This window comes from Denticeps clupeoides, chromosome 10 (genome assembly GCF_900700375.1).
Source record: "Denticeps clupeoides chromosome 10, fDenClu1.1, whole genome shotgun sequence".
Lineage (NCBI taxonomy): Eukaryota > Metazoa > Chordata > Actinopteri > Clupeiformes > Denticipitidae > Denticeps > Denticeps clupeoides.
The window spans coordinates 22,405,874-22,429,037 of NC_041716.1; the positions used below are offsets into that span (position 1 = coordinate 22,405,874).

The 23,164-nt window shown below is 41.6% G+C and overlaps 2 protein-coding genes across 29 annotated transcripts in view; one reads left to right on the top strand and one right to left on the bottom strand.

Moving 5' to 3' along the window:
• Positions 1–364: 364 nt before the first annotated feature.
• dcp1a (decapping mRNA 1A) lies at positions 365–10,882 on the bottom strand. Its single transcript, XM_028993890.1, has 10 exons — positions 10,701–10,882; positions 10,570–10,610; positions 10,240–10,367; positions 6,699–6,765; positions 5,662–5,800; positions 4,971–5,069; positions 2,178–2,711; positions 2,025–2,081; positions 1,708–1,920; positions 365–1,098 (listed from the first exon to the last, which is right to left on the bottom strand). The coding sequence occupies exons 1-10, from the start codon at positions 10,833–10,835 to the stop codon at positions 1,018–1,020; spliced, it is 1,494 nt and encodes a 497-aa protein (XP_028849723.1). The 5' UTR covers positions 10,836–10,882; the 3' UTR covers positions 365–1,017.
• A 1,228-nt stretch (positions 10,883–12,110) lies between these two features.
• Positions 12,111–23,164, top strand: part of cacna1db (calcium channel, voltage-dependent, L type, alpha 1D subunit, b) — a 53,370-nt gene continuing 42,316 nt past the window's right edge. For 8 of the 28 annotated variants that reach the window (XM_028992923.1, XM_028992929.1, XM_028992935.1 and 5 more), the window contains exons 1-3: positions 12,112–12,621; positions 12,907–13,258; positions 13,374–13,479. In XM_028992923.1, the coding sequence (XP_028848756.1) occupies positions 12,594–12,621; positions 12,907–13,258; positions 13,374–13,479 (486 nt within the window). In that variant the 5' untranslated portion in view covers positions 12,112–12,593. Of the gene's footprint in view, positions 12,622–12,906; positions 13,259–13,373; positions 13,480–16,289; positions 16,753–23,164 lie in introns of those variants that run through there. The other 20 variants (XM_028992941.1, XM_028992936.1, XM_028992931.1 and 17 more) reach the window with 6 other exon arrangements.

The window sequence follows — 23,164 nt, forward strand, 5'->3', positions numbered from 1 at the left end:
AAAATTCATCTTCAGGTAGGATAAATAATCACTTAGATGTCTCTGCTAATTATGATTACTATGGAAATACAATTACTGCGCTTGTAAAAATTGTCAAATGAGATGCCCTGCAAGGCAATTACTGGTCCTTCAACAGTGACACGCTGCAACTATTTACATTATGATAGATAAGGCTAAAACTATAAAGCACTTTTAAGTGAGGAGGGCAAACAGTCCTGTTTCTCATTTCATATGGCACATGGTTCATCAGAAATGACCCCTTGCTTCTATACATTTAGAAGCACTTAATTACCAAACGTTACATTGCACAGCTAAAACAGACTGTCTGTATAATCCACCCAAAGAGGACTGAAGAGCCTGTGTGTTCAGCAGTAACAATTTTAATGAGATTTCACCCAGAGACTGATAGGGCTATTCTATTATCATCCAGAGGCCTAATAAGCACCACTACCCAATAACAGCAGCTGCTTAAACAGAAGAAAATACATATGACAATTATCCATAACAATAACTGACTATACACGCTGAAACACATTCATACACAGTAAAAGCAAATGTACCCATGCAGCCAAAAGCTATTTTATAACTAAAAATTCTGAAATAATTAGATTATTTTGTTTCTGTAAAACCTGTGGTGAGGTGTGAAGTGCAGTATTTACTACTGCATAGTCCAGAAGGTAGCGATTAAAACATATGCACAATGTTCACAACAATGTTCTTCTTGCACAAGAACAATAATGAAAGACGAGTGCAATCAAAAACTGAGCAAACTGTGTACACTGGAAAAAGATAATGACAGAGGCAAGGCCATGGATGCTTTAAACTGCACAACAGGTATGGAAGCGTTGCTCACACAGTGAGAGTAGTGGAAACCAGCAGGCCCAAGCTATGGGACTGTATGGAACTGGATCCAGCTCATTTAAGTCAAAAAAAAAAAAAAAGATATGTGCCTTGGGGAGATGAAGTGATCATAGCTGCTGTACATGATCTGCCACTGTTCTGTTCCACTGAGTGAGACTATAGCTTCACATTGGCAAGATCTTTGGAGATACTGTGAACATAGGCTTCATGGATGGCACTTAGAAACCTGGCATCATTCTGTTGAGTTAAGAAAAAGAAAATGATTAAGAATGGAACGGTGAACAATGAAAGAGGACTTTCACATTAGCTAACTGAAATGTAGTCTCTCTGCGGTTCATGTTCTCTACCTCATTTTAGTCCTTCCACTATTTACAACTGTTTAAGACTTAAACTGGGTTCCTGCACATTTCAACTGCTAAAAAGAAATTCACATTTGTCAGATGGAAAATTACAACATTTAATAAATTACAATTACAACAGAGAAAATACTTATAATTTCATTCCAACAAAGCACAATATAAAAGGAAAACTGAAAATAAAATACTTGTCCCCACTTCTGAATATCCTAGACACATATGACTTAAAAGACTGTAAAATTAAATAAATTCTCTCATAAAACACAAAACATGTACATCCCACAGACAAGAATGGGTTTCAGAGGGCAGTGCTGAATGGCACCTGGTTCTGTGGTGCCAGCTTGTTGCAACCAGCTGTAATCCAGTCACATGTGTTTTAGAAATATTGTAAGTGTGTGTGTGTGTATGGGATGGGTTCCTAGTAAAACAGCCAGTGTGTGTGTGTGTGTGTGTGTGTGTGTGTGTGTGTAGGGGAGCACAAATGTATTACCTTTATAAGGTGGATGAGGATTTCCTGTAGCTGGTTTCTGTTGATGGGTGCAGACCCCTGATCTGCGGGCCCCAAATTAGCAGGCGGTGAAGGGGGTTGCGCTTGGTTCCTTATCGGTTCTGTTGTCTTGGTAACAGAGTTTTGAAATGCGCTTGGTGAAAGAAGCACAGAGGGCTCAGTGCCTGCGACCAGCCCCGCCTTCAGTGAGACCACCTGCAATTAAGAGAGCAAAATCAACTGCATCATGTCACAAAACATGATCAAAAGTAAATCAAAGTACATCATGTCACAAAACAATAAAACATAACTGGACATACTGGGAAGTTTTTCACCAAATTCTGTGGCTGAACAAAGACATTGGTCTCTTTACTTGGCTGTAGGAATAAAAAAAAAAAAAAAAAAAAACATTGGTTACATCCAGTCATGTAACTGAATCAAAGTTGAATTTGGTGAGAGCAGGACATACTGACCTGGACAGGGTTGGGAGGAATGCCTGCAAAAGCTGCAGGGGGTTTGGGGACAGACTCTCTGAAGCTCTGAGGTGTGACCAGTGGACTAGACAGGAAAGTGGGTGCAAGTGTAGGCATGGACAGGGGGTGGGCTTCTGGCTTGGATGGCGTGATGTAAGAAGTTGGAGGGGGTCCTGCTAGGCCAAGCGAGACAGAAGTCCCCAGGCTGCCAAGTGCATCAGGTACAGCCTGAGGCACCAGCCTTGGTGAAACAGATGGTGGATGGTGTTCCATAGAGCTGCCCGCCTGAAGAAGGGGAGCAAGGCCCGGGACAAGAGGTCGGTCTGTCCCACCAGAGTCTGGTGTGAGGTGTGGTGCAAGTAATGACTGAAGAGAAGGGGACTGAGGAACATATGTGTTTGCATGAAGAAAAGTTTCACCCGGTGAAGAATCAGTGGTGTTTTGGACAGGTGGACAGGCTGAGACAGGATCCTTAGATAAAGAGCTTCCAAACAACTCCTCCACTGTAATCTGCTTCACAATAGTATGTGTGGTCTGTAAATAGACATGGTAGATGTAATATTAGAAAAATAATTAAAAGATAATTAAAAAAATAAGACAGTACGAAATGTTATAGTGTAATCCAGTATTTGAGGTTAACCCTTTAATGCACATACTGAAATTCAATATGTTGGCCCCTGGGACCAGATATATAAACAGCCTGATAATCATTAGTCAGGTGGGCTTAGTACTGTGCAATATAAATTTGGACAACGGGGGAGATTTGGAGTATACCGGCCTACCACAGAAATATCCGCTCCTCGCCAAAATGACAAGTCTTGTCTCCGCCACAAAACCACGCCTACTTGCAGCACGAGGTATTAGATTTGGAGCATGGCAGGGTTTCTATGGATCTATAAGTCTTAAATTCGACTTTCCAAAATTAAGCCCTTAAATATCATTAGAAATGACTAGTAATCTAGAGTTTAAAGGTATTTTAAAAATGAAAAAAGCCTTCAATCGGTCAGTAATCCGAAATGACCAGGTCCTAGCCTATTTGATGCCGTATAAGAGTCCAAAAAAAAAGTAAACCCAAAAGAAATTTTGAGTTTAAAAATCCCAGAATAAAATCTTGGAATCATGGAGGGACTGCATGATAAAATATGAACAAGCATAGTGTTGACTAGATTTTTACTGCAAACTCTATATAAATCACTCGCATTAGCGCTACTAACACTCTTCTCTCCTCATTTTCCCTTTCTATGGATCATCCCTGTCCTCTATATTCCTCTATGCTCCCAGGCTATCTGAGACGTTGTGCAGCAGTCGAAAGGAGTGAAGAGCAGCGGAAATCACAGCTTGACCGGGCCTGCTGCATCATTAGATACTCCTGCGCAACTTCTCCACTAACCTCACCTCTGCTAAATCTACTTTCCACAAAGCCAAACTGGAAACTCTTCAATAACTGCTGACAATTTAGCCAAGTTTCCATCAGATGAAATCATCCAGATCATATCTACAGGCAATCCAACCACCTGTCCACTGGATCCAATCTCTTCTGACCTTTATCCCCTTTATTCCTCATGTCGTAAATGGTTCGATTACATCTGGTCATGTACCATCTGCCTTTAAAACAGCCAGGGTTCTTCCAATCCTCAAGAAACCCACCGCTGATCCTACAGACATCAACAATTACAAACCAGTTTCCCTCCTCTCATTTCTTTCTAAAGACGTCCTGGAGCGCTGTGTCCTAGATCCCATTCAGTCAGGCTTCAGAGCAGGTCGTTCTACTCTGGCTGTTTCTGAGAAGCTACATGCATCTGTTCTTATTCTCATCTCATGAAGCATTTGACACAGTTAACCACTAGACTCTCCTGTCCATCTTGAAGAGACTTGGAACATTGAAATGGTTTGCTTCTTACCTTGATGAGCGCTTGAACTGAACAACTCTCAGATCTCTCCTTCTACAACTTCACGCAGAGTTACTACGGACAACCAACTCTCCTCGACTCACATCACCAGTCTTTCCCACTCGTGTAGATTCCTTCTCTACAATATCAGACGGATCCGCCCTTTTCTATCAACACAGGCCACCCAGATACTTGTGAAGTCGTTAGTAATCTCACGACTGGACTATAGTAACCCTTCAAGAAGGGTTTGATGCAGCAGACCGAAGGTTTTCAACCTTCTTAAACTCTCCCACACCACTGGCTCCCAGTAGCTGCACATATCACATTCAAAATACTGATGCTGGCCTACAAAGCCAGACATGGAGTAGCACCATCCTACCTCACAGCCCTTATTACACCTCGCACTGCACCTCATATACTCCAAGCCTCCAGTACTGCTCGCCTGGTCCCTCCATCTCTGAGGGACGGGGAAGACACTAATTTATACTCTTCTCCGTCTTGGCCCCACGGTGGTTGGATGAACTTCCCCTCAACAGCACAGTCGCTGAGTATTTTCAAATGGCAGTTTAATACCTTCTTCTTTAGAGAACATTTAGACTAACTTGTAACCTTCCTATAGACTTATGTATAGAAACTATAACTGAGGGAATAAAATGATTGTATTAATGGTGGATTCAGGTTGGCGGATTTGCAAATCAAATGAAAATTTCATTGAAAATGAATATTTAATAAAACTAATTTACAATGTGAAATATTTTTACCAATTACCGAAAGGAAAAAGATAGACCGAACTATACGATAGGCCGAAGGTTAGTGTTTGCTGACCGTTCATTTACCTGTAATACACACTCTCAAACGTATGAATGCTAAAATAAAACTATTACTGATCACTTCTGATGGCTACCTTCTCTTGAACAGGAGGATCTACAGTGGCATGCAGTTGATCCTGTATCTGGCCAGCATCAGCATTTGCAGAGACGTCAGGAGTCTCACCAGAATGGATCTAATGAAGTGAATAAATGAAGAAATTCTTTGGAACATGTGGAGCTGGTTAGGCTATAATGTTAGAATTAACACAAGCACACATGACATGGGTTAAAAAGACAGAGCAATTAGACATTCAAAATGACAATGTACAATCCAATCAAGCAATAAAAACTCATTAAAACCATCATCCTCAACCAGAGCAGAACCCCAGTTTATACAGATGTGTTTTAAACCGCTTTTTAAAACCAAAATCCAGTACTCTTGTACTTTATTATTTAGATACAAATCATGTGCAACTCTTGTACAGTCATGTGATATCTGTAAACCCAACCAAGCCGGTCCAATTTCCTTCACACCCATCCAACCCAATTTCATGGCAACATATTTGTGGCCTATTGGAAGTTAATAACATATTGGCCTGATTTAAACTACACAGTGTTGACTAGACTGGCTGGTATGAATTTGTATATGATGTTGCAGACTACAAAAATGTACATTAAATACCGGAGATCGAACTAAATCCTCTGCAGATTACAAACGACAATTCTTTTAATCCCACATAGTCAATTTCTTTATGTTTGTAAGTGTGATGGTACATTTGAAATTACCTTCTGGTACTCCTCTTTAGCTCTGTTGAGCAGCTCAAGGATGTCTCTGGATTGTGTGTCGACACAGCCATTAGTCCTGCTGGTCATGCCGGAGTCAGGACAAGCTTGCTGAGCCATCAGAGCCTCTTGCTTTACAATACTGAAACACACATTTTTTCCGTTTGAAGGAATCAGACAATTAAAAAAATTAATTTAATTAATTATTCCTACAGACAACCCCTAATGAAGGAAGATTTGCAACTGGAAGAACATAAAGCCAGGACCCAGATTCGAGGCCACAACGCTATCTACCATGGCTTCATGCATAAACACCATGTGCTGAAAGCTGGTAACATCATTAGAGCATCTCCTTCTTCACAAGCTTCCATTCTGCTCCACTCCTCCCAAAGCCCAGTCAAGAAGCCACACAGTCTCACTACCAAAGCTCTTCTTTCCAGGAAGAGGGGATGATCCACTTTCATAAGGCTGATGAATATTGCTCCACTGTTTTTAAGCACTTTAAAAACAGCAGATATCTAGAACCTGACAGAAAACCCAAGTAAAGGATATGCTGGGCATATACTGTAAATGCTGGTTCACCAGTTTCTCCAAAAGCTCAGGGATGCAGGCTGATATGGCCTGGAATGTTTAAGTCTGATTACCTCCCTTAAAAAGAGGTTGAATAAGTGACTGGTCCCATGTGGAAAATAATAGTCTTATTTGCACAACCTACAACCACAGGGTGGTAGTAGTCTAGTGAGTAACACACTCGCCTACAAACCAGATGACCCAGGTTCAAATCCCTCTTACTACCATCGTGTCCCTGAGCAAGACACTTAACCCTGAGTGTCTCCAGGGGTGGACTGTCCCTGTAACTACTGATTGTAAGTCACTCTGGATAAGTGAGTCTGATAAATGCTGTAAATGTAAACAACCTTTTGAATAAATATGAACGTTAATTGAAATATTGATGAAATAGGCCCACTGCTTGTCATTATCTACAGGAATAACAGCACAATTGTTAAAATATTTGTAAAGAATGTCTCTAAATGCCTTACCTTACCATCAGCTGGGCTATACGTTGGCAGTCAGTCTTATCATAGAACCAGATACTATAGATTCCCACTAGAGAATGGGGAGAGAGATGTTAATGTTATTAATGTTAATGTACTGTAAGATAGCGTCAACATTTAACCTTTATCTAAGCACATAAAAAGCAAGGCCAGACTTCAACAGACTTATTCCCAGATGCTGGGTGCTAAGCAACCAGTGTGCTCACAGTATCCCTATGGGAATAAAGAAGCTGAATAAGCTGATTGTTACAGCACAAAATTTCCAACCCCATGCACATACACAGAAAGACACCAGATCAATTGACACAAATTTCAAAGAAGAAATTATTTAATATAGAAAAAAAAAATTATGACTGTCTCAATATTTTTACACAATAAAAATGTCCCATAAAAATACTCCCAGTTTGGGCTGAATCGCAAATTGACAGATTTAATTTTCACATTTTTTGCACATCGTTCCAGTATTAATTTGTGTATAAAGAAACTTTAACATAACTGTACATTGAAATATGCTACTGCAAGTAGCATAGCACTAGATGAGAGTGAAGGTCTATCATAGGGACTAGGGATGTGCAATACCATTGGTTTCATTTTCGATCCGATACCAAGTAAATGTGATTGGAATGTCGAACAAAAAATGTGATTATCCGGGTGGGCCAACTTGGTATCGATAGTATCAATATTTAGTATCGATCTGCACCAGCCTAACAGGGACATCAACGCAATTCGATTAACTGTCATTGCACCTGTTTTACTGCTTTCTTTACTCCGCTGCATGCCCCCTCGGACGGACTGATTCCCTCTCTCCATGTCCACCTAAGCGGTGCGCTAGAGGTGTGAACCTTCACTGGTCTCATGATTCAAACTGATTACGATTATCCCTGACAGCATTATGACATCAATTTTTTATTATTCAACTGAATTAAACTAAAAATTCCATTTCACATAAGCCTGATGGGACTATTTAGACACCCTGGATGTTGCTTGCCAAGTTAAAGATTGAGAACTGTATTTGATTTGCTACAACAAGCAGAAAAACGGTCTGTATTCAGTCTGCACTCCCCTGACATCACTTCACTTTGACTTAAAACAAGAGATTAATAATAAAAATGAATAAATACGCTGTGTCTGTTCATTCTGAACCTTCCACCACCACCACCTCCGATATAAGAACAGGATTATTAAATGTTAGATCTCTCACACCTAAAATGCTCAGTGTTAATGAAATGATTACAGTTTTACGAATTTGTTGCATTGAACGAGTCTCGTCCTCCTGGATACAGCTATGTACACCAACCTCGCTTAACTGGAAGAGGAGGTGGCGTCGCAGTCATTTATAATGATAACCTCAGTATTACTCATAAACCCGGACATGGATTTAACTCTTTTGAGATTCTACATACCAATATAACTCATGTAGGGCTGCAACTCTATCAATAGTATGTTATTTAAAATGAGCAAGCAATTGGCTGTTATTCCTCACAAAAAGTTTTTTATTCAAACTTTTATTAGATCAAAGCTTAAAACCTTTGGGTTATGGCTCCAGAATTAAGCCCATTTAATCAATCTTTCTGTGAAATTCATGAAGAGAGAGAGAGAATTTGTCTTAGTGCATGATGTACAACAAATGCTATAAACTTGCCCAAAAGTAAATGTGTGCGTGAGAGAGAGGAGGAGGGATGAATTACATGAGTGAGATCTCATGCCTTATCATACCTCGACTCATAACACAAATAATTACAAATCATGTACGTTCTAAGAAGCGCTAATGTTAGTTAGCAATCATAAAAATAAGATACCTTGTAGAGCGCTCCGAGTCGCTTGGAGGTTATTTCGGTTAGGGTGCTATAGCTTTGACAAATTTTAGTACTTTTATGGTAAGCCAAGTCCGTTTTACAGTGTATACGTTGTCCACGAAGCATAAAATGCTCCCACACTTCAGACATTTTATGCCTTTTATGCACACGGTATCTTCCTTTTCCGCCAATAAACTGCACCTCCTTAAATCTTTGAAATGCGCATCAGTTAAAACAGTCCGTGTAGAATAATGATTGCGGAGCTGCACCAGCAGGAGCGATACGATAAGAGATGGACTTTGGTGATGAATTAAATGAAGCCTCGAGGCAAAGAATTTTCCTCAAATATTCGTTTCAGCCCTAAACTCATGTAGTCTCACAAAATAAAAATTATAAATGAATTCAATTGATTATTATTTATAGACCCCCTGGACCTTATTCCGAGTTTCTTGGTGAATTTACAGATTTTGTCTCCAACTTAGTTGTATCTGTGAATAAAGCCCTAATTGTCGGTGACTTTAACATCCACTGTGATAAATTAGAAGACTCACTAAGAACAGCCGTCCTGTCTTTATTAGACTCAGTTGGAGTTAACCAACATATAACAGGACCTACTCATGAAGGTGGTCACACGCTCGATCTCGTAGAAAAGAACATAGAAATTAGAACGTAAATTAAACGTATTCAGAATAGCGTGGAAGGAGAGCCTACTTAACTATAATACGACTCTTAGCGCGGCTCGTCCTCGGTCCTCGATAATAGACAAGAACAAAAAGAATCCCAGATTCCTGTGTAACACTATAGCCAAACTAACCAGGAATAAGAAAGAAACTGATACTACCACTCAATATCATCATAGTAGCGAAGATTTTATGAATTTCTTTAATACTAAAATAGTTACGAATAAATAGAGATAAGATTAAAAGCACAACAAATAGCTCTGTTGATATTAATATGGAAAATAATCTTCAAATAGCTGACCACCGATTAGAACGCTTCAAATTTATTAAAGAGCATGAACTAATTAAGCTAATCTCCTCGTCAAATCAATGTACTTGCGAATTAGATCCGCTTCCTACAAATTTCATTTAATAAGTAGCACCCGATGTTATAAATTAAAATTATTAATTTGTCGCTTAGCACCAGCCAAGTATCAAGTTTGGGGCAAAGTGTTCAGTATTGGGGCAGTGGTGACCTAGCGGTTAAGAAAGCTGCCCCGTAATCAGAAGGTTGCTGGTTCGAATCCCGCCACTGAGCAAATTATGGTCCATCAAGGGCCATCAAATATTGATATTTTTGGATACAAAAGTCCAAAATTCAGTTCTGAGTTATGCTGTGTCTGGTGATTTAAGTGATGTGACCTACCCAGATCGTACACAGAATCATGTATATCAGCTCGATTTTTGCATTTTCAATGACCTGTAGAATATTGCAATATAGTGCCGTAATTTATCATGATATATCGTATCGTGAGATCCTTGCCAATACACAGCCATATTATCCAATGCTACTTGTATATAGTATAATGTATATTGTGTTGTCTAGGTAATCATCTGTATTTAGTTCATGTCTGTAATTAAGATCCATACATGTCTGTCTACTGTATGTTGTATTATATCGTACCAAGAGCCTTGACCAGTAAATATGATTTATATAATGAAGTCAAATCCAGAATCACAACAATAAATTCCATAATGATTACGATATTAATGTGTGCAGAAAGAACTCACAGTTTGCATTTCTATAGAGAAGAAAGGGATCCTGTAGCTGGAACTCCAGATCTTTATTGATGGGCTCAACCAGGTTCTCTGTGCTAAGCCGATTCATGATGGTGAAGCCATGGTGTGGGGACGCCGACCTGAAGGAAACACAGCACAGAACTATTCCTGAACAAACTGCTGATGTCACATCCACCACTAACTTCATTAACGGTGTAGCAGGTAAGGAAGCAAATTCCGAACCCCCATGGTGGCCCTGAGCAAGGCACCATCCCCACACACTGCTCACAAAGGGTTAAAAGCCACATCACATTCACTAGTACTAAAAACACAAGTGCTTACCTGGCATACACAAACAACGTCCCCTCAATGTCTGTCTTCTCCTGGTGAAAAATGTTCCCAAAGGTAATGATCACACGATTCATCCACCATTTCACACGACATTCAAGTGAGCCTCGCAACAGCCATCTTACCCATTCGCTCGCCTTGGAGTTAAACGTGTAGAGTGCGACCTGGCCGGTGACGTCCAGGAGTTTATTAATGTAGGGATCGTACTGCTGTAGCGCAGCGAGGCTCATCAGATGGCCAGCCTTGTTGACGGGGTCCATCTTGCAGCGTGTACAATGCGCACATCCACACGGACGATATTCCACGAACACAAGCTGGTCCCCGTCCCCGGAAACAACTGTCCGGAAATATGGGTTCCGACGTGACGGGACGGTGAGCTACAGCGGACACGTTTGGTAAGGGACGATAACTTCTACGCCGGCTTTACGCATGAACCACTCCTGTCAGCATTACTACAACTATAGTTTTAGTGACGTTTATTACATTCAAAATCTCTTTAGGAAAGTACGGCCGCAAGGTGGCAGTGCAAAATGCATTTATTTTACCTACGTGTGTTTTTATGAATTATTTTTTATATTATTGTATATTTTATATTATTGTATATGAATGTAGCTCAGGATTATTATTGGGGATTATGATTGTGAACCGGGTTTCCGTTGCTGTCACATAATCTCAAATTGTCTGTATGCAGTGATCAGATGTGAATTTATTTCTAGCCGGTGTTGCAGAGATGCAACATGACTTTATGTTGCATATCATAGGCCTGCACATCTAATATTAAAGGGACTGGTTGGTGCTTAGAGATGTGCTTTTTATTGTTTGTAGCTCAAAAAATGACTAATTTATCAAAAAGTTGTTCTAATGTATACTGTACTCTGAGCAGTTTAATTAAGGTTTCTTCTTTTTATGTCCAAATCCTAAAATAATGATTTAAAGCAAACTGTCAAGGTAGTGGAACTGACAGCAAAACCCACAAACCAAAAAATATGATGCACAATGTATTTTTACATCATGCAAGGACAAAGACAATATAGGGAAAATATATAACAATATATACACACACACACACACACACACACACACACACACACACACACACACACACACAACAACAAGTGCTAAACACCTCTGGGAACTCCTTCAAGACTGTTGGAGAAGCATTTCAGGTGACGACCTCTTGAAGCTCATCGAGAGAATGCCAAGAGTGTGTAAAGCAGTAATCAGAGCAAAGAAACTAGAATATAAAACATGTTTTCACTTATTTCACCTTTTTTTGTTAAGTACAGAACTCCACACGCGTTCATTCATAGTTTTGATGCCTTTAGTGAGAATCTACCAACGTAAATGGTCATGAAGATAAAGAAAACACGTTGAATGAGAAGGTGTCCAGACGTTTGGCCTGTACTGTATGTTTTATTATATAATAAGGGCCAGTGGTTGCGGGTTCGAATCCCGATCCGCCAAGGTGCCACTGAGGTCCCCTTCTTTTGTGCTGCACTTGTCGCTCTGTAGAGAGAGGTGCGACTCGGACACAATCCCTCAGATTAAAGCGGATTATCGCTGCGCGCCCCCGCGCTGCGTGCCCGCGCATCCCCGCCGATGCCCAGTCCACAGGTAGGCGCGAGCGACGGCGCAGCACCCGGATGTTCCTGTCAGGGAGAACCGGCGAGAAGCTGCGGACCTTATCCTGCCTCGGACCTTCATGCGTTCCAGCTCTGATCCTGTCAGGGAGACCATTGATGGTCTCCAGCTCTGATCCTGCCTCGGACCTTCATGGTCTCCAGCTCTGATCCTGACAGGGAGAACCGCCGTGAAGCTGCGGACCTCGATGCGCTCCAGCTCTGATCCTGCCTCGGACCTTCATGGTCTCCAGATCTGATCCTGCCTCGGACCTTCATGGTCTCCTGCTCTGATCCTGACAGGGAGAACCGCCCAGAAGCTGCGGACCTTGATGCTCTCCAGCTCTGATCCTGCCTCGGACTTTTCTGCGTTCCTGCTTTTTCGATGTGGAGGAGGGGATGCGAGAGACAGAGGATCAGTCCGGAGGTAAAAGAATAAAAATCCTTCACGCTGCGCTGCTGTTTCCGTGATAAATAAGGTGCAGTGGATGGAATCTCAGTAGTTTCTGTAAAGTTGGGGGTCGTGTTGATGATAATACGTTGTCATGTACTGATGGACGATGTGGATTTTTCTGGAAGGTATAAAGATATAAAGAGTTTACTTTCAACATTAATGCGTAATATGAAATTATTTTTTTTGTGGAGCGATGACTTGTCATTTGTCATATGGCGGTGCATTGATTGGGGTTCCTGCCTCTCCCTGTCTCCTCAGGGGCGAATTATGCCAGTAGCACCAGAGCCCCGCCTTCTGACATCGCCCCGCCCCCGTGGTCTGAAAGCCCCGCCCACTCGCCCCAGCAGCCCTCCTCTGAGGCCGGTGGCCTGTCCTGGCAGGCCGCGATCAGCGCCGCCCGGAGCGCCCATGGCGGCGCCCCGCGCAAGGTGAAGGGCCACCCCAACATGGGCGTGGCGCCTGCGGGCTCCCTGTCCCAGAGGAAGAGGCAGCAGTACGCCAAGAGCAAGAGCAAGGGCAGCGCCACCAACAGCCGGCCCCCGAGGGCCCTTTTCTGCCTCACGCTGAACAACCCCATACGCAGAGCCTGCATCAGCCTGGTGGAGTGGAAGTATCCTTCACCGAGTCCATATTTCAAATATATGCATATTACAGCCGTTACTTAGCAACTGTCTAGCGTACACGTCCATGTTGCTGCAGTCTTTTCCTTCACAGTTCAAACACAGACCTTTTGATATCTTTATATTACTTTCTATTTTTGCCAACTGCGTGGCCTTAGCTGTTTACATCCCTTTTCCCGAGGATGATTCCAACTCTACAAATCACGACCTGGTGAGTACAGTAGGGCTGCTGGAAGCCCCGCCCTCTGCGTTTGGCATTGTTGAGGCTGTGCTGTGGTTGGGCGGTAGATTACAGGTGCTTCCCATGCAGAGACTCCTCTGTGTTGGACATGGCTGTGATTGGCTGTCCCATGGTGGGATCAGAGCCGGCGCAGAAGATGTTGGTGGGTTCTCTTTTCTAAATGGCGAACTACCCGGCTTTCATTGAATTATTTAAAGCATTGATATGCAGCATTTTTTTAAGTTGGGATAGTTGATTACTATCCCACTGGCTCTAAAAAGCGTATTGCTCTATAAACTCCTAGGAATTTGCATTTGAACTTGCACATAATGACATTTGAACTGTCATTATCATTCAGGCACACAAAACTGTGACCTCGTGCTGTGCGCATTGCATAATCCTACCGAGCGCTGCTGAATATTGCGCGCTCGGTGTCCTTGACCAGATGTTGATTGGAACTGGTTGTAGCTTGATCCTCGCTCATGCAGGATTACGTCACCCATAACTTGCTCTTTCTCCCTCTCGCTGGGCCAGACAGAGACGCTGAACCTCCGTGGAACCCGCTGTCACTGCCGAGCAGAGCAGTGGTTGGGGCACTGTGGCATCGTCACCGAAAAGATGTGGTTATGAATGAGTGCAGCCATTCAGCAGGATTGTTGTGTGTGTGTGTGTGTGTGTGAGAGGGATGGCCATCGGCAGCAGGGATTACTCTGGCCTGTGGATTAGCTGTCAGTCAATATGGAGAAGAGGATAGGCAGCGTAGTTAATGATGGTCATGTGGTTGTGGTGAGGGATGAACATCTTCATGCCTGATGGTTAAGTTATGCTGGTGCTGTAGGACCTCCAGCAGGAAAGGAATGAGGGAAGGTTCTGATGATGTATGCTCTAATAGACAGGAGATAAGACAGGACATACATTTAATCTGCCTCAAGCCCACTGGGGTTACAGCAAAGGTGACACCCAACAGCTGGGCAGGACAAGGGCTGTGGGTAGGGTGGCAGTAGCCTAGAGGGTAACACACTTGCCTATGAACCAGAAGACCCAGGTTCAAATCCCGCTTACTGCCGTTGTGTCCCTGAGCAAGACACTTAACCCTAAGTTGCTCCGGGGGGGGACTGTCCCTGTAACTACTGATTGTAAGTCGCTCTGGATAAGGGCGTCTGATAAATGCCGTAAATGTAAATGTAATGTGTGTCAGTCAGAGCTTTTACTTTTTTTTAAAGATTTGAAACTGATAAAACAAAAAACAACAAACTTTTGATAAGATAAATGCAACCATTATAAATCAATATTCATGACATTTACCCTTCAAGTAAAAAGAATGTTATTGATTGGGATTTTGAGTCAGATTTTCCTGCCTTAAACACTGAAACATAGCCATACAAATATCTTATTTAATAAGATATTTAGTTGCTGAAAACTATATACTTTTTATGGTTTTGTGTAAAACACATACAAATAATCAATGGCATTTGTACGCCCGGGGAGCAGTGTGTGGGGACGGGATCTTCATCACAGTGGATTAAGGGGACATCAAGGGGACCAAAGTAGATTGAAAGTGTCAGAAATACATGGAATACACAGATTATAATAAATCAGCTATATTTAAATCAGTTTTTTAATAGGGAAATTAAATGTGTGAAGTAGAACTGTAATAAAATCATTCAAATACAAACATGCTATATAAAATATTTCATGACGCTGCTTTTACACGTTATTGTCCCTGTAAAATGTCATATGGGGACACCAGGATCAGGTCTGCTTGTGTGTGACCCAGTGCTAAATCAGAATAGTAGGGACACAGACCTTCTAGGACGTATTGAGAGGGGCTGCTTTAAATAATCCAGAATGAGCTAATACACACTAGCAGATACAGAAAACTAACAAGCCGTCAGTCCAGAATATTAATATACATGAATTAGGGGATATGGGGTATTCTGAAAACACTGTCCTAGAGAAACTGTACCTCATAATGAACTCATAGTTTGCCCTGCTTCCAAGAACCTACTATTCTTTCTACATGTAGATGTACATTTTGTTTCATAAGAAATGGTTTCCTCAATAAAAATCACAATAAATTCTAAAAGCCAATACATATCATATATTATGCCTTTATATAACAGTTAAATATATTTTTTTGTAGTAGATGATCGCTGTTACTGCTGTTATTTTTTCCTGCATTTATAAAAGAATAGAAACTTTTACGAAAGTTGCCAGGTTGAAATATTTAGTCATGCTTGATAAACTAACATACATGTGCATGTGAAATGCATGCATGCATGCATGTGTGTGAGTGTGTGTGCTGGACACTATTGATTATATCGGAGCACGTGGATTCAGTGGCAATTTGTGGGCTGTTCCCTGCAACTCTGCAGTGGCTTTATTGAAGCTGCATCGGGGATAGGAAGACCTCAAGCCCCAGGCATCAGCTCCCACTGGAACAAGGACATCAGACACATAACCTGATACTGAACTGTACAGCAAGCCATAACACAGGCCTCCACTACACGGAGGATCTGCATGCAGCATCTGTGTTATATGCTGCTGTACATTTTAATCTATCCGAGCTGCTGAGAGTCTGTGTGGGCTGGAGAGTAGGCGTCTTACAACAATGAGGTCAGGTTTTATTACCACACACACACACACACATCATCCATTACTGAGAATATCCTCACATTTAACTACAATGCTCACTCACAGTTTCATGCCCGAGGCTTCGCTTTGAAAGGAAGTAGCAACTTTCCGTCTCTGTGCGAGTACATGCTATGTTCCTTGTGGATTTTTAACTGCATGCATTTTAATTCGACTGATTTATTCCAGAAGATTCCAGTGTATTTGTATGAAGGTGTAAAGCACTGTGAACCTAGTTTCTACTTGTTGTTGATAAGCTTCTCTGATGTTAATAACTCAGTAAAAGGTGACTGTGAACACACACACACACACACACACACACACACACACAGAATATGAAAGCAGTGGGCTGGTGTGTGGAGCAGGATGTAGTATTTTGGCTGGTGTTACAGACAGTGCAGGCGGGAGCAGGGCTCTAATCTGCCGTTTTAAGGTCAGCAGAGTGCAGCGACAGAGGCGGATTAAACGGCACGGCGAGAAGCGACACCGGGAGTGTTGCTGATTCATCCTTCATCAGGCTTTCCCGTGTCCTGCCTCTCTCTTCTAACTGCGTGAACATCAAAATCCTCTTTCCATGCTTGGACGCGTGCAGGAACTGGTCCACAGGCCTTCAGGGAGTGACCTGACATTGAGGTTGGCTAACATGCATAACAGTAGTTTTTTTAGTTAGTTGCTTCACCATTGATCCATACTTCACCATTTTTTAACAAGTTATTCAGCAATTGGCCTTCACAAAAGACTGAATATTGCACTCACAGTAATGCTGCAGTATTCACGTCTGTGATATTGTTCTGGATGTCCAATCTGTGTCGGATGGACGTGAAAAGCTCCCTGTGTGTGCAGCTGTCTTCTGTAAATACGTTATCTGATTTGGTTGAAGTGATGTGTAGGCTTTGATGTGAACATGCGTCTTTTTCTGCTCTATTCCTAATCTGCCATAAAACACCTTGCTATTGTGGCAACGGTGGTCATGGAGACGTGTGGTCGCCTAGTGAGTAAAACACTCGCCTATGAACCAGGAGACCCAGGTTCAAACCCCACTTACTACCATCGTGTCCCTGAGCAAGACACTTAACCCTGAGTGTCTCCAGGGGGGGACTGTCCCTGTAACTACTGACTGTAAGGCACTCTGGATAAGGGCGTCTGGTAAACGCTGTAAATGTAAATGTAATGGAGACCTGATCAGGACAGATACAGAGAGCGGTGTATCCTCTGCTAACAGACATACTTACTGTTACATTTATTTATGCTGTGGAAAGAAAAGGATGGTGATGCTGAGGTCTTTACTCACACAGACCATGTCATGCTGGGGGTTTAGAGGTGCCAAAACATTCACAAAAAGGAAAATGTGGCTCTTTTGCCAGTGTGGCACGTATTGCACATCATGACATATTTAGGCAGTGACTTTCTGTGACATGTATATGGCATGTTGACATAGGCCGGTTGCCATGGCAGCATATTGAACATGCTAAGCATGAATTCCCAGTGCACACATGCTGAAAATTGAGATATGAATAAGCTCCTCATTAACATGAATTGAGGCAGAGGACCTTCCTGTGCTGCAGCTCATGTGGTCACGTCTGTATAACCTCACACATACACCATATATTCCTCACACATCTACATACAGACCTCACACATACACCATATATTCCTCACACATCTACATACAAACCTCACACACACACCATATATTCCTCACACATCTACATACAAACCTCACACACACACCATATATTCCTCACACACCTACATACAAACCTCGTACATACACCATATATTCCTCACACATCTACATACAGACCTCACACATACACCATATATTCCTCACACATCTACATACAAACCTCACACACACACCATATATTCCTCACACATCTACATACAGACCTCACACATACACCATATATTCCTCACACATCTACATACAAACCTCACACATACACCATATATTCCTCACACATCTACATACAAACCTCACACATACACCATATATTCCTCACACATCTACATACAAACCTCGTACATACACCATATATTCCTCACACATCTACATACAGACCTCGTACATACACCATATATTCCTCACACATCTACATACAGACCTCACACATACACCATATATTCCTCACACATCTACGTACAAACCTCGCACATACACCATATATTCCTCACGCATCTACATACAAACCTCACACATACACCATATATTCCTCACGCATCTACATACAAACCTCACACATACACCATATATTCCTCACATATCTACATACAAACCTCACACACACACACCATATATTCCTCACACATCTACATACAAACCTCACACACACACCATATATTCCTCACACACCTACATACAAACCTCACACATACACCATATATTCCTCACGCATCTACATACAAACCTCACACATACACCATATATTCCTCACACATCTACATACAGACCTCACACATACACCATATATTCCTCACGCATCTACATACAAACCTCACACATACACCATATATTCCTCACGCATCTACATACAAACCTCACACATACACCATATATTCCTCACGCATCTACATACAAACCTCACACATACAACATATATTCCTCACACATCTACATACAAACCTCGCACACATACACCATATATTCCTCACACATCTACATACAAACCTCACACACACACCATATATTCCTCACGCATCTACATACAAACCTCACACATACACCATATATTCCTCACGCATCTACATACAAACCTCGCACACATACACCATATATTCCTCACACATCTACATACAAACCTCACACATACACCATATATTCCTCACACATCTACATACAAACCTCACACATACACCATATATTCCTCACGCATCTACATACAAACCTCGCACACATACACCATATATTCCTCACACCTCTACATACAAACCTCACACACACACCATATATTCCTCACACATACACCATATATTCCTCACGCATCTACATACAAACCTCACACACACACCATATATTCCTCACACATCTACATACAAACCTCACACCAACACCATATATTCCTCACACATCTACATACAAACCTCGTACATACACCATATATTCCTCACACATCTACATACAAACCTCGTACATACACCATATATTCCTCACGCATCTACATACAAACCTCACACATACACCATATATTCCTCACACATCTACATACAAACCTCACACATACACCATATATTCCTCACACATCTACATACAAACCTCACACATACACCATATATTCCTCACACATCTACATACAAACCTCACACATACACCATATATTCCTCACGCATCTACATACAACCTCACACATACACCATATATTCCTCACGCATCTACATACAAACCTCACACACACACCATATATTCCTCACGCATCTACATACAAACCTCACACACACACCATATATTCCTCACGCATCTACATACAAACCTCACACATACACCATATATTCCTCACACATCTACATACAAACCTCACACATACACCATATATTCCTCACGCATCTACATACAAACCTCACACATACAACATATATTCCTCACACATCTACATACAAACCTCACACATACACCATATATTCCTCACACATCTACATACAACCTCACACATACACCATATATTCCTCACGCATCTACATACAAACCTCACACATACAACATATATTCCTCACACATCTACATACAAACCTCACACATACAACATATATTCCTCACACATACAACATATATTCCTCACACATCTACATACAAACCTCACACATACACCATATATTCCTCACGCATCTACATACAAACCTCGCACAGATACACCATATATTCCTCACACCTCTACATACAAACCTCGCACACATACACCATATATTCCTCACACATCTACATACAAACCTCACACATACACCATATATTCCTCACGCATCTACATACAAACCTCGCACACATACACCATATATTCCTCACACATCTACATACAAACCTCACACACATACACCATATATTCCTCACGCATCTACATACAAACCTCACACATACACCATATATTCCTCACACATCTACATACAAACCTCACACACACACCATATATTCCTCACACATCTACATACAAACCTCACACATACACCATATATTCCTCACACATCTACATACAAACCTCACACATACACCATATATTCCTCACACATCTACATTCAAACCTCACACATACACACCATATATTCCTCACACATCTACATACAAACCTCACACATACACACCATATATTCCTCACACATCTACTGGCACTATCTCATATAAGGTAGAAATACGTTGACATTATAAGAGACTAAGAAGTTAATTTATTCATAAATTCTACTGTAAAAAAAATGCATATTAGGTATGAACGCGGTATGAGAGGTACTAGGTATGTTGAGTGGACCTGTAGTGGTTTGGTTCTGGAACTATCTCATTTCAGTGGAGCTGTATGAAGGTTGACATATGTAGAGACGAATAGTGAAAGTGCTTTTACATTACATTGATTTAATTAAATCATTTAATTAAAATTAAATCATTTAATTAAAAGTGGTGGCCTAGTAGGTAAGGAAGTGGACCCGTAATCAGAAGGTTGCCGGTTCGAATCCATGAATTGCCAAGGTGCCACTGTGGTCCCCCACACACTGCTCCCCGGGCACCTGTCATGGCTGCCCACTGCTCACTAAGGGTGATGGTTAAAAGCAGAGGACACATTTCATTGTCTGCACTGTGTTCTGTACTGTGTTTCACAATGATAATTTATTCATTACGTTCAATATTGTCCTTCACAGTCCAATAAGGAAATTCTAAGATGAACGCAAGGTTTCCCTCAAAGAGCATTGGTCTTCCAAAGGATACCGTAAACCCCCTATAACTTGTGCGTGGCTTTTTTTAAACGTTTAGCTAAACCGTGTTTGAGGGCATTAGAACAAGTTGTGCGTAGCAATTGGCCAGACAGTAATCCCGCCTCAAATGAAATCAGAACAAACACAGTGATTGGTCAGTAGTTTGAACATTGGAACAGAGAAGAATGAGACACTTAACCCTGAGTGTCTCCAGGGATAAATAACGTAAATGTAAATGTAAATGTGCGGCTCAGCATGTGCACCCAACAGTTACACAACCGCATACACATAAGTGCACTGCGTGTATGTAACACACAACCACCATGAGCTTCAGTACTTTTAATTTTTGTATGAGTCCCAAGTGCATAAATGCGCCTTGGCCATGCATCAATGACCTATTGCTAGTTGACTTATATTATGCAAAAATGATTAGCTTTTGCCACTGCAGTTATTAAAGTGACAGATTGACCAGTAAAATTAAAGAATTAGAGTGCATTTTTCTAAAGGCCACCTCATTTTTCCCATTTTTCTGTGCCACCTCACATTTTTTTATATCAGTTAATACATAGTATTGTTCTATGACTACTTTTAGGCAGTAGAAAAAAAATCTTTCAGATAGTTTAGTTTATGTTAATTTTATGTTTAGTTTATGTTCATTTTCATCAATAAAAAAATACAATGGTTGAACAGAAGAAATCCTAATCAAATCAACATTTGGTGTGCGCACCCTTTGCCTTCAAAATGGCATCAGTCCTTCTAGGCATACTTGCACCCAGTTTTTGAAGGAACTCTGCTTCATGTAATCCATGACACTAGGCTACTACCACCCTCATCAGCAAGAACGATGAGTCAACATGCAGTGAGGAGATGCAACGACTGACGGACTGGTGTAAGTTCAACAATCTATTTCTGAATGTGGACAAAATAAAGGAGATGATTGTTGACTTCAGAAGACAATGGAGGGACCACTCTCCACTGAACATCGACGGTTCTTGTGTGGAGATCTAGAGGAGAATCTCAACACCAGCTCAACAAGCAAGAAAGCCCAGCAACATCTCCAACCACCCATCCTCATCACCTTCTATAGAGGGACCATTGAGAGCATCCTGACCAGCTGCATCACTGTCTGGTTTGGGAACTGCACCATATCGGACCGCAAGACCCTACAGCGGAGAGTGAGGACAGCTGAGAAGATCATCGGATGATTTTCTTCCCGCCATAACGGACATTTATCACACACGCTGAGTCCCTGAACACTCAGGGACTCAACCCTCTGGACTGACACACTCACACACACACACAACTTCTGTTATATTGTAATATTATCTATCTGTAATATCATCTATTAATTCACCATTCCATGGTACTATTTTACTTTGCACCTGTTGAGCGCTGTCTGTCTCGTTGTTTCTTTGTTAAATGTTACTCTTGCACTGCCTGTGTCCCATCTTTGCACTTTATGTAGCCCAGTTTGTCTGTGTCGCGTTATGTCAGTATATGACATTGTGTAGCACCAGGGTCCGGAGAAACGTTATTTCGTTTCACTATGTACTGTCTAACATGTATATAGCTGACATGACAATAAAGCTCAACTTCAAGACCTTGCTGATTCAGTAGACCTACCTTGTGTCTTCTTGCTGTGGTCAGCCTTGTCATGGTGTGTGACCTGATGTCATGAAATGGGGTTCCACTACTTCACCTTGGTAACAGAGTTTGTTTAAAACTCCTACACAATAACTGTACAGTAGCAGTAAAAATTGGATTGAACAACCATCAGTCACTGAGCGCTACTAAGTGGGAGAGCAGCTTGGACTGAACCCATGTGACTCTTGAGACCGCTGATGCTGTAGGCCTGTTTTCTGCTGCTTGTCCACTTTGATTATCCTCAACAGAGCCAGTGACACCAGCAGATACAGGATCCAGACATCCATTTAGCTGCACAGCATATGCATTGACTGACTGGAGCATAGCACTCCATAATACTCCATGGAGTGCTATGGAGTATAATGGAGCATAGCACTCCATTATACTCCATGCAGAGTATAATGTGGTGAAGCCTACAAGAAACATGCAGAACACATGAAGTTCATTTTGATCTACTGGCTTCTTTTGGAAGTTGCCCTGTAGTGGTGATCTTTGACCTGTATGCATTAATGGT

Bases quoted from the DNA above. Each gene is read 5' to 3' on its own strand.
- dcp1a (XM_028993890.1), bottom strand. From the start codon at position 10,835: ATGGACCCCGTCAACAAGGCTGGCCATCTGATGAGCCTCGCTGCGCTA. The intron at 2,082-2,177 runs GTCAGTATGTCC...TTATTCCTACAG, and splicing joins TTCCTCCCAACCCTGTCCAG to CCAAGTAAAGAGACCAATGT. The intron at 1,921-2,024 runs GTATGTCCAGTT...TCTTAATTGCAG, and splicing joins ATTTGGTGAAAAACTTCCCA to GTGGTCTCACTGAAGGCGGG.